Here is a 17,640-nt window from a genome sequence, read left to right as displayed (position 1 = left end):
AATAATAGAGGTAAATATCAACGAGTGATGCTATACTTCTACAATAAACACTCGAATACTGTACCTGTGATGTATGTAAGAGCATCCCAAGGTATATGTCCTGTCTGGCAGTAGAGGTTTAGGTTGAGCAGAGCACACTCTCTGTCGCTGTCATTGAATTCGTAACGGATGTTCCAGCCCAGAGGACCAAACTTCTTCCGCTCCTGTACATACATCAATGCAATCAGAAATAAAAGTGAAGGATTTAGAAGCAGTGATAATTATAAAGCTGCCCTTGAACCTCTGCATATTTCAAAATATTTGCATTAGACTGAGTTAAAGTATTTCTTTTCAAATAAATGAAAGATCTTGAGAAGCTGAGAGTAATGACTGCTAACAATTTGCACTTGCAATCATGGGAATGAAAACAATTATTAAAAACTGAAATAAATATACTGTATACTGTATTGTATTTTTAAGGTATCTACATTTGAAGTCAAATATTTGCATATAGCTTGCAGTGCATGCTAAATTATTTTACCAAAATAAGACAAGCTATTTTTATTATTTAGTACTGACTGGAACAAGACATTTTACATAACAAAAACAGTTATTTACAGTGCTCAGAATAATTGAGTACACCCCATTTTGAAAATGAATAATTTTTCCATTTCTCAGTGAATATAGGCAATGTATTTTGGTGCATTGAAACAAAACAGATTTATTAAACTCATTGAGTCATTTCATTGCTTTTACACATAACTAATGTTTCAGATTTATATACATTGCATACATTACATTACATACAATTTTATGTTTGTATTGTTTGTGTTTTTACCAAAATCTGGTTCAATTCCATTTCATCAGCTCCTTTAGATGTATTATTCTTAGAAAAAAAGACTTAAATACTTATTTTCCCAGCTGTATGTGTTAAATAGTGCCACAATAAACATCTTTCATTTAAAAAAAATGGTACAATGCTGTACCAAAGAAGGTACAAACCCTTGTCACTGAGGCAGTCCCTTCTTAGTGAACAGAATTGTACCTTAAGACAAACAAACAAATTTGTACAATACAGTTTGTACCTTTAAGAACATGATTTGTACCACGGGAAAGCAAAATGTACCTTTGGTTTTTAAAACCTGCAGATACAATATTGTACCTTCACTAAAAGGTACAAATCTGAACCATGAAGATACCATTACAATGATGAGACACTTTGTACCTTAACAGTGTCTAATGTGTCCCTTCAAGAACTATTTAAAGGCATTTTGTCAATTTTCATTCATTCATTCATTCATTTTCTTGTCGGCTTAGTCCCTTTATTAATATGGGGTCGCCACAGCGGAATGAACTGCCAAATTATCCAGCAATGTTTTACGCAGCAGATGCCCTTCCAGCCGCAACCCATTTCTGGGAAACATCCACACACACATTCACACACACTCTCATACACTACGGACAATTTAGCCTACCCAATTCACCTGTTTCACATGTCTTTGGACTGTGGGGGAAACCGGAGCACCCGGAGGAAACCCACGCAAAGGCAGGGAGAACATGCAAACTCCACACATTAATGCCAACTGAGCCAAGGTTTGAACCAGCAACCCAGCGACCTTCTTGCTGTGAGGCGACAGCACTACCTACTGCGCCACTGCCTCGCCCATTTTGTCAATTTATTTTCAGTAATTATAAAACAAATACATTTTTAAACAATGTTTTTTTTCCCAGAGATGGGTTGCAGCTGGAAGGGCATCTGCTGCGTAAAACGTGTGCTAGATAAGTTGGCGGCTCCTTCCGCTGTGGCGACCCCTGATTAATAAAGGGACTAAGTCGAAAAGAAAATGAATGAACTGTTGTTTTAAGTTTATATTTTGTGTAAATGCACCTTTTCCATTTACAATAAAGAATACTTTAACATAAATCAAAAGATCTATTTTTTGCTAAACATTTCACAACACTTTTCACAAAAATGGTACAGAAACACATTCTCGCATGTACAATTTAAAATATTTTTTTCTCCGATTTTCACACAATAGCTTTGTAAGTTTATTTAATTTTAAAATAAAAATAGAATTATGTAAAAGTATTGTAACGAGATATGCACATTTTTTTATTAGTTTTACAATACTAGAATGTCTGCATGAACACTGCATATGCAGTACTTTTGCCAGCTCATGTGCGTTGTGGGGAAAGCAAACGCCTGTCACGCTGCAGACAAGGATGGCTCTCTTTTCACAGTTTTATTCAAAGCAAAGTCACTAATCAAAGTTGGGAATCAAAGAGATGGTATTAATGCTGTAGCGAACTTCTTTAACAGCACAGTAAGTTTAAACATCTGATGTTATCGATCTCACATGTAGTTCGCTCGTAGGAACATCAGCAGGTGAGTATACAGACACACAGTTCATCTAGTAGATAGCAGTTCTTCTGGGAAACACTACATAAGTGTAAGCATTCTTCTTAATCGGTGTGAAGGATCAGAAAGCATGTAATGAACATCCGTGGATGAGTATACAAGCACACAGTTCATCAGATAGATAGCAGATCTTCTTAGTAAACACCAGATAAGAATATTTGCTTCCCTTGATCAGTGTGAAGGACTCGAAGACACATAAGGAACATCCATGGAAGAAGAGGAGAAAACGAAGGAGTGAAGAAGAGGACAACCATCCGACTTCAATACCGGCCGATGACTGAGAGGAGAAGGTAGAAGGTAGGGAACAGGTGCAAGTTATTAAAATGCTGGTAAGAGTTCACGAGATTAGATGGAGGTGGTTTGTGAGGGAGAGCGATGATTGGGTGAGCAGGAACGAGTCGGGGATGTGACAAAGCCAAAAGGTGCAGATATCAATAATGAAAATGGATTTATTAGAAAATGCTTACCAAATGTTTATTAAAAAATGCCTTAAATGTTTAGTTTACAATACCTATAGTTTTGTTTTACCAGTTCATTTTGTTTTATAGAACTTAATAGTTAATGTTTATGAGTTTTTTAAACACATGCTTTTAAATGATGATTCATGTTTTAATATGGAAATAATTCATGAAATCACTTTGCCTTTCCAGTAATATTTATTTTTATAGGTATTATAATAAAGAAAGTGTTGTCCAACACTTGAACTGGATGTACCTTTTACAGGTATTTTCTGTACCATATACAGTACAACTTTTACAAATGTACAAAACTGTTCCTTAAAGAACATTATTTGTACCACCATGTACCTTGTTACCACGACTGGGGTGGAGTGACAGGAGACAACAGGAGGTAAGATCCAATATTCAGTTTAAGTCAGGCAAGCAGTGGTCATCAGGTGCAAACAGGTATCTATAGACAGTCCAGAATCGTAGTCGATATAAACAGGCAGAAGGTCGAAAGGCAGGCGGCTAAACAGGATAACTGGGATACAAGGCTAGGGTCTAAACACAGAGAAACAAGACAGGGAAACGCGTTGTAATGTTACAAAGGGAAAACAAGACTCGGCAAACTGGTAGCGTCAGAGAGTGGCTTATGAATGGGATGAAATCAGTCTGTGAACAAGGTCCAGCTGGTGATGCAATCAGGAAAGATAAATGGACAGGCGTGCGTGTTTGGGAGCAGTGCATGTATGAAAATGTAGTCCTGGGAAATGCGGAAATGTAGTCATGAGAGTTCGTGTGAGAACCAGCGATCCTCTGGGAAGCGATCGCTGGTTGTGTGACATAGCCCCCTCCAGGAGTGGATTCCAGACACTCCACTACTGTTCAGGCGGGAGGCGGAGCGAAGGCGGAACAGGGGGAGGGATGGAGGGCCAGGACCATGCAGCTGGGGCGTACCTGGGGCGTGGAGCTGCGGCGGGCCTGGAGACTGGAGCTGCAGAAGACCCGGAGAGTGGAGCTGCAGTGGTCCTGGATCGTGTGGCAGCGAAGGACCTGGAGTACTGCGAGGAGCCGGCAGGGTTGGAGGCTTGTAGGGAGCCGGCAGGGCGAGGAGCCGGGTTGGGATCGGCAAGGCGAGGAGTCTGGGTGACGCCGGCTGGGTGAGCTGTCTGGATGGTGCCGACAGGACGAGGAGTCTGGATGGCGCCGACAGGGCGAGGAGCTGTGGCCGTTCGGGAAGCTCAGGCGGCAGCAGACACTCGGGAAGCTCAGGCGGCGACCACTTGGGAAGCTCAGGCGGCGGCCGTTCGGGAAGCGCTGGCTGCGGCGTCGGCTCTGGCTGCGGCGTCGGCTCTGACTGAGGCGTTGGCTGCGGCGTCGGCTCTGGTTGAGGCGCTGGCGTCGGTTCTGGCTAAGGCGCTGGCTGCGGCTGCGGCGTCGGCTCTGGCTGAGGCGCTGGCTGCGGCGTCGGCTCTGGCTGAGGCGCTGGCAGCTCTGGCGGTGGCAGCTCTGGCGGTGGCAGTGACTTTGGCAGCTCTAGAGGATCTGGCAGCACTGGACGATCTGGCAGCACTGGAGGATCTGGCAGCACTGGAGGATCTGGCAGCTCTGGAGGGTCTGGCAGCTCTGGAGATGGCCTTTCAGGAGCAGGAACAGACTTTGAACTGGAAGCCATCTTGTGAGCTGGCTGACTGGGAGCGGCTATCTTGTGAGCTGGCTGTGGACAATGGGTTGCAAGCCCCGTAGCCAGCGGGTCTTGCTCTCTACAGCCCCCCCCCCAAAAGATTATTTGGATTTTCGTCCCCCTCGCCAACGGTGAAGGAGGATCCACTTATTTGGAGAGCCAGATCAATAAATTGTGCTAACGTCCAGTGGGGATTGTGCAGTGGCATGTAGGAGTACAGTGGTTCAGCAAGTCCTCCGCGAAAGAAAATCATTAAACACAACTCACTCATGGATGTCAGATGTGATAGTTCAATGAATTCCTCCACGTACTCCTCAATTGACCGGGCATCCTGACGGAGGCGCATGATTTGAATACCCGCTGGATCCATGTTCTGGCCGAGTCTTCTGTTACCATGACTGGGGTGGAGTGACAGGAGACAACAGGAGGTAAGATCCAATATGCAGTTTATTCAAAGTCAGGCAAGCAGTGGTCATCAGGTGCAAACAGGTATCTATAGACAGTCCAGAATCGTAGTCGATATAAACAGGCAGAAGGTCGAAAGGCAGGCGGCTAAACAGGATAACTGGGATACAAGGCTAGGGTCTAAACACAGAGAAACAAGACAGGGAAACGCGTTGTAATGTTACACAGGGAAAACAAGACTCAGCAAACTGGTAGCGTCAGAGAGTGGCTTATGAATGGGATGAAATCAGTCTGTGAACAAGGTCCAGCTGGTGATGCAATCAGGAAAGATGAATGGACAGGCGTGCGTGTTTGGGAGCAGTGCATGTATGAAAATGTAGTCCTGGGAAATGCGGAAATGTAGTCATGAGAGTTCGTGTGAGAACCAGCGATCCTCTGGGAAGCGATCGCTGGTTGTGTCACATACCTTTACCAAGTGTATACTATCAAGAAAAGTGGCTTGCAATTTCTTACATAAAACCAAAGACACATAAAAATTTATATTTTAAAAAGTAAACCAAATTTACCATATACATGTAGGTGACCCAAGAGCAAAGTTTCCATCCAGTCATTTTTATTTAATCATAAAAACTGCAACATTGCCTCATACCAGTGCTGCTCTTATTCTATGAAAAACATAAGGCTTCCCAGCAGTCTTTTAAACTTTATAGTCTCCAGAGGCTTTAAACTGAATAGGAAAACCCATTTTTGGCAACACTTTGAAATTTCAACCCTTGAGCACCTGACCTGAATGATGGCGTGGAAGAAGCACACTCCAAAAATGATCTTTCTCCATTTCCTGCCAAGGATGTGTTCCTCAAAGAATGTGCTGCTGATCTCAGTGAAGGCGCGTCTCACATTGGCACGGAGACCCTTTGGGGGCTCGTTAGTAACCTGCCATCACATTAACAAAGGCTCATTAGTTCCCTGGCAACGCAAGCATATTAGCAACAACTGGAGCCAAAGACAAAATACAACTGCTAAAATTCATAAACGAAAGACTCTAAACACATATAGACATGACGCTCTGCTTCCACTATAACAAAACACTGTTGAGGATCTCAGTTCTCACTAGTATTGGTTCCAGAGCTTTGTTTAAACGTGGGGTTTAATTGATAGGGACGTGAGCACAGGGGTGTTGATGTATTAGGTAGAGAGTGAATAAAATATGAAAGCGCTCCTCCTTGTGAAGTGTTATCTTCTTCTTGCAGGAGTGAGTGACTCCCTTAGTGTGACTAAAATTTTAATTTGATATACATGCAGACATATCCTAGTGCTGGGAGGATGAATGACGTGTAAAGGTAAAAATATGTGCATGTCATTAGCATATGGATGCCACTGACGTGTGAAGCTTCGTTCTACATTGATGTATGTGTTCAATCTCCAACAGATAATAAATGGGTATTTGTATGCTTCCTTGAAAAGTCTGTCTTGCGCGTGAGCACCTGTGGCACTTCACGGCTTTTGGATTTTAAAAAATAAAATGTTTATGTATATATGTACTTGAGTAAGTGTGTGTCCTTGTGTTACCTTGACAGAGTTTTGTAACACAGTGACAGGAAAAACATTTGTAGGCATGGAGCTGAGGAACAGTCTGAAGTCCTCGTGGATAACGGTGTCTGTGAAGGTTGTATAAGAACAGGACAACAGAAAACAGGTCAACAAAAATAGCTTGATGATGGCTTCACATGTGCAACACACTCACTGTCTGTAAAAGAAGAGTAGAGCAGGTGCAAAACAGGTGAGATTTCTATAAACAGAACTATCACATTTTCACTGAACCATTCAAAGAGACATGCAGACACAAATATAAACATGCAAAAACAGTTCTTTAGAAATCCAGTCATTCAGTTTATATGATTAGCTGGAAGATCATAACAGTCTGACAGTTTCGGATTTAGTCCAAGGTTCTGGAAAATCTGTTGTGTCCACAAATCAAGTCTGTCATATTATTTCCATTTTTTCATGTTTGCCAGTTTTCACTGACTAAATATAACATTAATACAGATGGATCTGTCACAGATCTATCTTTATTTCATTCTATTTTTATTTTATTTGTTAGATGGGTCTCTTGTCCTCAATATTCAAAGTTTTTCTTATAATTTATTTTTTTCTTCTGAAGAAAGTCTTGTTAGGCTGGAATAAATATGTTTTAAGGTTTTTATAACTAAATACGATAATTTATTTATCAAGTATTACCAAGTAGTTCATTCAGTATTTGTTAAGCATTAACTCTACATTAATAGACGTTAGTAAGCCGTTTACAAAATCCAACTACAAATGTTGTATTCTTATACCGACATATACTGTATAATGAGCTTAATTGTATTTTCACACTTTGTTAATGATTATTTTTTCATTACTTAATTACGTATTGCATTGTTTACAAACCAGTTATTTAAGAATAGTTGGTTGTTTTTTAAGATAATTCAGAATGAGTTAGTAAACGATTATTAAACTATTCAAATTAACATTTGTATATCTTTTTATTCAGGCATATACTAATTGTTAATTATGATGTTTATTAATACATCATTAACACAACTTCATCCAGTTTTGTGACCTAATTTCATGCTTTATAAATTTCTTATAAATGACAATTAAAAGCTCAGTTATATTTCAAACAGAAACAAGGAAAATAAATGACTTTATTTAATGCTATTTGTTTGAAGATTCACAATGAAACTGTATCAAATAAAAAAAAAATATTGTTGCAATCATATGTAAAATAAAATAACAGTGCAGTTTTAACATTGCTAAATAACTTTGAAGTATTGTATCCTGATGTATTGTTAAATTATTATATTTTTGTTGTTGTTGTTTTATCCAATTTTATTAAATTCTATTTTTTTCTAAATGTATTTTGACACTGCTGTAATTCTGCAGTGTTTAAAGTTGAACATACTTTTTTTTTTTTAATAAAATTGCAAAAATGTATTGTTCATTATATACAGAGCCTTTAATTGTCATTTTTAAGGGATCTACAAAGCATAAATAGTCCTAACTTCAGATTAGGTAACAAAACTGCATGAAATTGTAGTTCATTCCGCTGTGGTGACTCCTGATTAATAAAGGGACTAAGCCGAAAAGACAATGAACGAATGAATGAATACAGAACAAATTGTTAGATTTAAAAATGTATTGAAAAATATTGTATATTACGCAGCACAGCTGTTTTGTTATTATTACAGCACAACTAATTTACTCTTAACATTAATAGTAAATAAATACAATTAAATTCCCAAGAGCAGCAAATCAGCATATAAAAACATTCTAAAGGATCTTATCACAATGAAAACTGGACAAATGCTAAAAACCTGTTTTTTTTAGGAACTTGGTGCAAAAAACATAACCTCACTCATACACACAAACTAACCAGGTTCATTGAAGGATTTGATGAGCTCCTCCATTGCCAGCATCCAGGACACAGCAAGGTGACAGTTTTGCAGGAAGATCCAGATGCCATTCTTCAGAGCTTCCTTAATCATCCTCTCTGCTATAGGCCCCTGGCCCTGACCTAGAGATATTGATTTCACCCTGCAATACATGCAAATAATGTTAGTTAATGTTAATTAATGTACTTACAAACATGATCAAGCTATTAGTAGCACATTTGCTACAGTATTTATTCATCTTTGTTAGCGTTAGTTAGCAAGTAAGTTAAATAACATTAGTTCATGTTAACTCACAGTGCATTAACTAATGTTAACAAGCACAACATTGGATTTTAATAATGCATTAGTAAATGTTGAACTATGATTAATAAACGTTTTACAAGATTATTAATACTTAGTTAAAGTTAGTACATACATTAACATTGAGTAATGAACCAGTATTCTAAAGTGTTACCAGGACATTAACTATTTTAGATACACTAATGTCTCAAAGGGATAGCTCACCCCAAAATATATATATATTTTTTAAATGGTTTTCTATTAGAAGTGAGTGTTCTGAATGCTGTTTATGTGCCCAGGCACCTGGCGTTCTAACCGTCTGCTTTGCCTTGTGTTTTTGACGAAGCACACGGTGCACCTGAAGTTAAAAAAAAGTTAACTCTGTGCAGAAAAAGCACCTGATGTCATCAAAGTCCCTTTCAAGGAAAATCTGTTCACTTGGCCATATTTGCAACACCCCAGGGCAGTTCATCCAAGATATAAAGATTCAAGATATATGGATAATAAATAAATGGAGGAATCCTGAAATCTCTCTCACAATTAAATGGCATATTTCAAATCAGCAACAAAATCTGAAGTGACCTGTCCTATTACTGTTGTTGCATAAAAACAAATTACATTAAAACATGCAATGTCCAGTTTGCTCCAGCTACTGCACACACACAAATGTAGACTCAACACTAATCTCCTTTATTGGTACTTCATCTCAGTTCCAATGGTAATCAAAGGATGTGTTTTTAAAAAACACTAGAAGAACAGAGAAAAAATACTCAGCAAAGACTGAAGGACGACATTTGAAAGACACAACATGTGATTGGATGTGCTGTGATGTTTTTTTTTCTCTCTAAATCAACACTGGCACATGGCTATGGCCAAATGATGGGGCTTGCCGTAACAAACAAACAATTTTGTACAAAGCCCTAACCCAGAGATATGTGTGGCTATAAACACTGGTAATTGTCTATTTTGACCAAAAGGACTTCCTTTGTTGTGGTGGCCATAATGAGCAATGCAATTTACCCAAATCATAATAATGCAAGTGAACCATTTTTGTATATCTACAGTCTTTGACGTCATGCACTGTAGCACCAAGAGCATTAATACAGTAGTTGGCTAGTAACATAAAAAAGCACAGCACACTGCTTTTTACGAAAGTCAAAAAAAAAAAAAAACAGTGAGGTTTGACTTGTGTTTTTAGAATTGAAAAGCGCATTCAGTGTGACCGGCCACTTAAATAGCACTTAAATCACCACTCATTTGTTCCAAACCTTTCTAAATGCACTTTTTGTTAAACTCAAGAAATAGAAACAGAAACTAGTAGTAACTAAAATGCATAGTAGTGACAGAAAATATAAAAACGTACAGTAAGTCGGTGGCTGCTAGAGGTGCAACAAAAGCTTCTCATGGTTTGGTTCTTTTTTCTGTTTAAGGGTCACAGTTTCGGTGAGGCTAGATACAGTTTAAGTCGGAATAATTGGGAGGATTTTGCCCCCAATTTCTGTTTAACGGAGAGAAGATTTTCTCAATATGTTTCTAAACATAATGGTTTAAATAACTATTATCTTTGCCATGATTACAGTAAATAATATTTGATTAGATATTTTTCAAGACACTTCTATACAGCTTAAAGTGACATTTAAAGGCTTAACTAGGTTAATAAGGTTAACTAGGCCGGTTAGGGTAATTGGGCAAGTCATTGTATTATGATGGTTTGTTATGTAGACTATCAGAAAAAAGTAGCTTAAAGGGTCTAATCATTTTGACCCTAAAACCTGCTTTTATTCTAGCTGAAATTAAACAAATAAGACTTTCTCCAGCTAAAAAAATAAATAAATAAATACCAGGCATACTGTGAAAAGTGCACTGCTCTGTTAAACATCATAAAAAAATTCAAAGAAGGGCTAATAATTCAGACTTCAACTGTATATGTTCAGAAAAAAAACCTGAATAATATAAATGAATATATCACTGCAATGTGTATATAACCTTCATGTATTAAACAAAATTAAACAAAGGTTAACCATTGAGCTATTTATTCCAGAGCAGTACTTATTGAACCATAGAGGTTGTACCAAACAATTCAATATTACATTAAGTATTGTGGCATCCCTAGTGGCTATCTGTTGAACATTCTCTAAAATATCTTCTTTTGTGTTTTTTATATAAGAAGAAATGAACTCAATTTATTTGCGTCTCAGACTAAGGGTTTTCTTATTATTTAAATGAGCAATTCATGGGCAGAATAAGCTACAAAGTAGACCATGTTGATATTTGAAGTATGGGTATCCAAATCTAGTACAAGTCCTTGACAGAAGGTGAACCTTTCTAAAATGTGTTTCTTGTGGAATATGGCTAATAAATCAGCTGCTCTCATAGTTGGCAAGGAGAAGTGACCGATAGTGGCATCCAGTCTCAGGTTTACAATTTATAGCAAGACTGAAAGTATTGGAAGGACAGGAAATTGGCAGCAGTGTGAGCTAGAAACAGTGTCTTGAATTTAATTCTATCGTATTCTGGCAGCCGGTAAAATGATCTGAGAAGAGGCGTGATGTGAAAACATTACAGGGAGTTAAAAAGCATTTGAGAGAGAAAATTTAGGACCCGCTCTAGGAATATGGCAGATGTAAAGCAGTTGCTGGTTGGCAAACAAAAATGGAATTTAGGAAGCCATCAAATCAGCAAAATCTAGATGAAGATCTGAGTAAAGTAGTGGTCAAGTAAGGCCACTGCTATCATAATGCAGTCCCTAAAGAAGTGTGTGTCACCCAGGCTGACACTGAAAGATGATACACACCAGAAGGGCAATGACCTCTAAATGAGACAGAGAGAGATTTGCCGAAGGATGTCATGGCTGAGAGGAAGAGGAACTCGTCACAATTAAAGCTGAGGTGATCACATTTGATATGTCAACAAGGCACATACACATAGAAGAGGAATGATGTGTACTACTAAATGTCATCAGCATAGAAGTGAAAAAGAATTGCAAAAAAAGGAGAATATAGGTACAAGCATAGACAGGGCTGGAGTGGGACTCCTTTTCAGACCTGGAGTTTCAAGCCTTAGACCGGCCCACCTCAGTTCATGAATGTCTTTATTAAAATAAGGTCATTTCCAATTCAGTTTCTAATAACACTACCGCGTCTTTTTCAAGTAATCAGCTGCTTTAGAACTTCAAATGTTCAAAAACCCTAACAGTATTATATGTCTTAATAATAAAAATGAAAAACTTGTAACTACACATATCCAGGTGAGAATCGAACACGGGTCAGCTGCTTAGTAACACAACACGCTGACCACTGGACCACAATAGCTCTGTTCTAATAGGAAAAAAATATATATATTGCACTGTGACTGACCTGTATCTCTTTCCAACCCTTTAAGATCTCTGATCAAATTATATTAGACTTCTTAAGTGAACTGAATCATCTGATTTTCATTGAGCAGGTGTATTATTCATTAATATACATTTTTCGAAATCTTATATTCACTAAGGTGCCACTGTTTGGGGTCGAATGATGATTTACTATTACATCATGATTACCCTGCGGGCTGCATTTTGCTCACAGGGCTGCGAGAAAATAAATAAGAAGAGCGGAGCTGCGGCAAAATAATGAATAAAAAGAGTCAGGCTATGGTCAAATACATGAATAAATGAAAAGAGTGTGACTGCTGAGAGTGCAAGCAGCAAGGGACACCGGCCCTCGCGGCCAAAAAACGGACTGGCCCACCGGGAAATCTCCCGGTCCTCCCGATTAGCCAATCCGGGCCTGAACATAGATCCCTGTGGTACCCCTGTTTTGAGCACAATGTGAAGAACATAAGCCTTTCTTGCAGAAATCCAGGCCAACTCAGAAACTCTCTTCATACTTCTGATTAGTTTTTATGAGATCTGTGACATGAATCACACATTCAAAATTGAATTGATGTACTCAGTAGACGTTAACATTCTTAGTATCTATTTATGTACACAGTATGCATTTAGATGTGTCATTTAAACAGGAATTGTGTGAGTAAATGGTGTATAAATGTCACAGTACCGATCCTGGTATCCTTTCTCATTGGCAAACCGCTGGAATGCTCCCATTGGATCTGAGCCTGTGCTTAGGATGAAGACCAGGGGAATGGAAGGAGACATGTCTGCATACAGGGTTGCAAGATCCACTAGGGGATTCTCCACAAATTGTTGCCCCAAACCAGTGATAACAAACTCAGTCACGGCAGACACAACCTGGAAACACACAAAGTCATGGACTTGAAACACAATTCAGTGATATCATTTACAGTAACGGTCAAAAGTTTGGGGTTAGTAGGATTGTTTAATGTTTTAAAAAAAGCTGAATTTTCAGCTTCATTACTCCAGTCTTCAGAGTCACAGTCCACAGAGTCCTTTAGAAATTACTCTAAGAATAATTATTTATTATTATTATTATTATTATTATTATTATTATTATTATTATTATTATTATTATTATTATTAATATTAAAGGTAATAGTAATAAAAGCAATAATGACTTGAATAATAATTTTATTTGAAACTACATAGAATAAGAAAGCAGTTATTTACCATTTTAATAAATATTTAACAATTTAACATTTTTTTTACATTCAATAAATGCCGCCTTGATGAACAGAATAATAATAAAAAAACTGACCCCTAATGTTAGACTGATAGGGAATATAGTTGATCATTATGCATGACTGAAGCAGACTTAACACACACAGGCGCTGTAACATACATGAAAAAAAATTTCAGCTTTTTAATATCAAAGGAAAAGGAACTTTTTTGGTATTTTGCACACTTGCAATGTGATGTAATGTGATGGGACACTGACAAAAGAGTGCGGATCCAAATGCAGGTTTATTAGCAGTATGGTCTGGCAAGCAATGATCAACATAGGATCAGGTGTGAGTGTGTGGTGCATGACATGATTTGTAGTCCATATGATGACCGAGTTGTAGTCCTAAATGAAAGTAAATGATTCCCAGTGATCTACAAGCTTGGATTGCTGAGGATTGTGACCCTTATTTTTATTCTTAAAAAATATGGTCAGATATTGAGAAAAAAAAAAAGTCAGCAAAGATATGTTATAAATTTGCAATTGTGAGAAACTCCGTAATGGTTATACATAAACTTAACAAAGAAATAAACACAAATTAGAGAGATATAGGGTTAAAATTAGTTATAGCCAGGGCCAGACAGATTCTGAGGACATTTTCTTTTTATTAAAAACTTAATATATGAAAATATATAAAAATAGTATATATATAATATATATATATATATATATATATATATATATATATATATATATATATATATATATATATATAAAAAAAAAATATATATATATATATATATATATATATATATATATATATATATATGTATGTATATATATATATATATATATATATATATATATATATATATATATATATATATATATATATATATATATATATATATATATATATAAATATATATATATATATATATATATAGTATATTTTTTAATATACAAAAATCTTTTTTATTATTTAATGTTTACAAAACAAATCCACTTAGTTCCATTTAATTGGTAAACAAAGGAAGTCTCTCATATATCTACTAAAAGACAGAATATATTGAAACAATACAAAAAAACAGTATTACAAATAAATAATTTAAACATTTTTATATTAACCAATAAAATTATAGAAACTAATTTAAAAACGGACAAAAATATACATTTACACACATTTAAACAAGCAAATAAAAAGACTGGATGATTGGCTAAAAATCTGCGGATGTCTGTGAGCACAGATTATGTGTGGCCCTACTTACAGCCTTAGCAAGATACTGCTATTATTAATTAATTTTTAACCCCTTTTAAGAAAAGTAGTATATATATATATATATATATATATATATATATATATATATATATATATATATATATATATATATATATATATATATATATATATATTTTTTTTTTTTTTTTTTTTTTTTTTTTTAATCTCTGAATGTCTGAATTCATTTTGATATTTTAAGAGGAAGTGTTAGATTGGAATAAACTCTAAATTGTGAGAAATAAAGTCAGAAAAGTGAGTTAATTCCAACTACCATTTTGGTGAGACTTAATTTTGATGGTCCCTATTGCACATTTTGTCATTGCAACTACATGCCAATTAATTGTCATTTGAGTATTAGTAGACAATCTGCTTAATATCTGATGAAATTTCTCCTTCAACAGACATTTAACTGGCTATAATAAACTTTGCAAGTACATTTCAACTTACACTAACCCTAACCCCAACCAAACAGTCTACTTATGATCTAATAAGAATTAGTAGGCATGCAGAATTCAACAAAAGGCGTTAAAGGAGCCATCAAAATAAAGTGATACCACCTTTTTAAATTTGGTTACATGACAACTACACTTTATTACGTTGTTACTAATGAAGTGTTCAGATTCTAGTGTGTGATACCTTCTCCTCCATAAAACTCTTGATAAGGATGAGTTTCTGAAATGCCCCAAGCTGCTGGTTCCAGTGACCTCTGACTTGTGGCTGTTTCTCAGAGGGAATCTCTTCTGAAAAAGGAGGAAGGTCAGTCACATACCCATCCCAATGCTCCGGGTTTACTGTTACCTCCAGCTGCCCTGCACAAAGAAGGACAAAAGAAATATTGTAATTTCTATTATGTGATTCATGCTTTGTAAGAAACTGTGCAAGTATTAGCCAGTGGTTTTTTTTAATGAAACAGGAAGAACCTACCGAGTTTGACAGAGATGGGTGTGGATATTATCTCTTTTTTAATCCCATTAAAGCATGGAAGTCGATCTTCCAGATTGCAACAAGTCTCCCAGGCAAAATCAGACAGCCATGGCACCTCTGGCTTCTCTGGCAGTTCCTGCAGTGAAGAAGGATTGTGTTATTAACAGAAAATGTGTGAGTGTGTGTCTGTGCATAAGACTGAGAGTAATGTTTCATCATACTGATACATGTCAGAAATTATCAAACAGCATGAATTAAAGTTTGGGACTTTGATCAAACAAGTCATTATTGATTTGAGAGGCAATATGCTGACAAACACTGGATTAGACTGACACATAAAGCTATCTGAAGTAAATTAGTGTCACTGATGGACAGTATATATATATAATAAATGATATATCAAATACATTTTTCGTTTTTGTAATTTTTAAACAATATTAAAGAGCCTCTATTACGAGATTTTGAAAATGACCTTCCATGCAGTGTGCAACACAGCTTTAAGTGAATGAAAACATCCAGCTGAAGGTTAAATCTGAAAATGTACCTTGTTTAAAAATATTTATTTTTATTAAAAAATTTGTTGTTTGTCCAGACCTTTTGCCTGTCTATATTGACGTCGACAAAAAACAATATCAAATATGAACTGCCAGATCCGGTGGACATGCCTTTCCCTTCAGACACTAGTGGAGTGCGAGGAATCATGGGACTGATCATGATGCAAAGATTACTATCACTGAGAGATGGCTAGACATGTTGCTGTGGGGAATAAAGGGATAAAGTTTATTTTCACAACAATATCACAGTATAGCCAACCTAGAGCTGTGTTTGTTCCTGTCATTTTTTTGATGATTGATACAATAACCAGCCCTGCAACGCAGGATTCGACCGGCAGTTTGCTAATAAAGAAAGAATCAGCAAAGACTACTAATGTATGGGACAATGTATGGGACTCTGTGAGTAACTGTTCCACAGTTTGTATGCACTACTTTCTTTTTTCTCCAGATCCTAAACAACGTGAAGTGTGATTAAAATGGTTGCCTTGTTTTCTGTAGTTTGAAAAATATGTATTTCATTGTTTCTTGTAACTTGTAATCACTTGGTGCGGCTTGTAATCGTGTATCTGTTACAGATCAGTGCTTGTAATGTATCTCCCAGGTTAAATCTGTATGGACTATTTCACATATCGCATCCAGTTGAAAACGCAACACATGCTTTATCCTTTACTGTTTTAAATACATTTTGTGCTCACGATCTCATGCTGTTTGTTGCTATGGCCGCCATCAGCTGTTCCTCACATGCGTGGTGCAACTAATTTTCAAAATAGTTCAACTTTTGCCACTGTGTGGATTAATACTGAATGTGTGTCATTGTTATTACTTGAGGTTATGGTTAAGAATAGAGGAATATGCTGGTGTTTAACTGCATTGCTTTAATGCATTCCAGCATTGGGCTCACGGATATACAGTACTCCGTGCTCTCCTATGACTACTTCCTAACCATGCTGAGCATTTCTCTCTGTCTCACACTGTACGCAGTCGACATCACAACAGACTGGGTCATAGGACCAATTAGTGCAGATTAGTCTCATGCAAAAGGAGGGTTTGGGATCAAATGAATCGCTGAACAAATCATATGAGAGTCATTGGGATAAATGCATATTATAAGATAATGAAAGTGTTTTTTGACCTTGCATGCATATCAGCCTGTTGTTAGAGACCCCCAAAGCCAAAATATGACCTTTTATAATGCATTAAAGGGGCTCTTTAACACCTTATATTTACCAGGTTTATTAAAAAATTTGTGAGGTCAGGCACTGATTTTGGACAAGAAGGCCTGGCTTCACTTTAATTTATCCTAAAATGGTTCTATCGGGTTGAAGTCAGGACACTTTGCAGGCCATTCATTTTGACTCTGTGATAAGTTGCCACTTCTGCACACTGTGCACTTATCATCTTTCCTGCAACTTCATACATTCAACATAATTTCTATATCCCGCTGGGATCATCTACTATTATCCTATATAATTCAATAAGGGATATTGGGCTGGAATCTTCCTAGAAGACCAGCTGTCTTTGAAAGACCACATTACAAATACACCCCGATCATGCAAGTTTATAGTTTACAACATCAGAAAGACCAGACACTTTCTGACCAATCATGCTGAACAAACTTTGGTCTGAGCTCTAGTCATTTCTAGGTTGGGCTACTGTTATGTCTGGAGTTCCATGTTGTACCCTTAAA

The 17,640-nt window shown here is 36.8% G+C and overlaps 1 protein-coding gene across 1 annotated transcript in view; it reads right to left on the bottom strand.

The window, feature by feature from the left end:
- Nucleotides 1–17,640, bottom strand: part of dnah6 (dynein, axonemal, heavy chain 6) — a 233,378-nt gene that overhangs the window by 24,094 nt on the left and 191,644 nt on the right. Inside the window, exons 64-70 of the mRNA XM_073950785.1 lie at nucleotides 15,400–15,535; nucleotides 15,112–15,284; nucleotides 12,678–12,868; nucleotides 8,343–8,503; nucleotides 6,497–6,585; nucleotides 5,714–5,860; nucleotides 65–203 (exon numbers count right to left, since the gene is read on the bottom strand). Of these exons, the coding sequence (XP_073806886.1) occupies nucleotides 65–203; nucleotides 5,714–5,860; nucleotides 6,497–6,585; nucleotides 8,343–8,503; nucleotides 12,678–12,868; nucleotides 15,112–15,284; nucleotides 15,400–15,535 (1,036 nt within the window). The remainder of the gene's footprint in view (nucleotides 1–64; nucleotides 204–5,713; nucleotides 5,861–6,496; nucleotides 6,586–8,342; nucleotides 8,504–12,677; nucleotides 12,869–15,111; nucleotides 15,285–15,399; nucleotides 15,536–17,640) is intronic.

The sequence above is a fragment of the Danio rerio genome, chromosome 1 (assembly GCF_049306965.1).
Source record: "Danio rerio strain Tuebingen ecotype United States chromosome 1, GRCz12tu, whole genome shotgun sequence".
NCBI lineage: Eukaryota > Metazoa > Chordata > Actinopteri > Cypriniformes > Danionidae > Danio > Danio rerio.
This window is presented reverse-complemented; position numbering and strand designations above follow the sequence as displayed.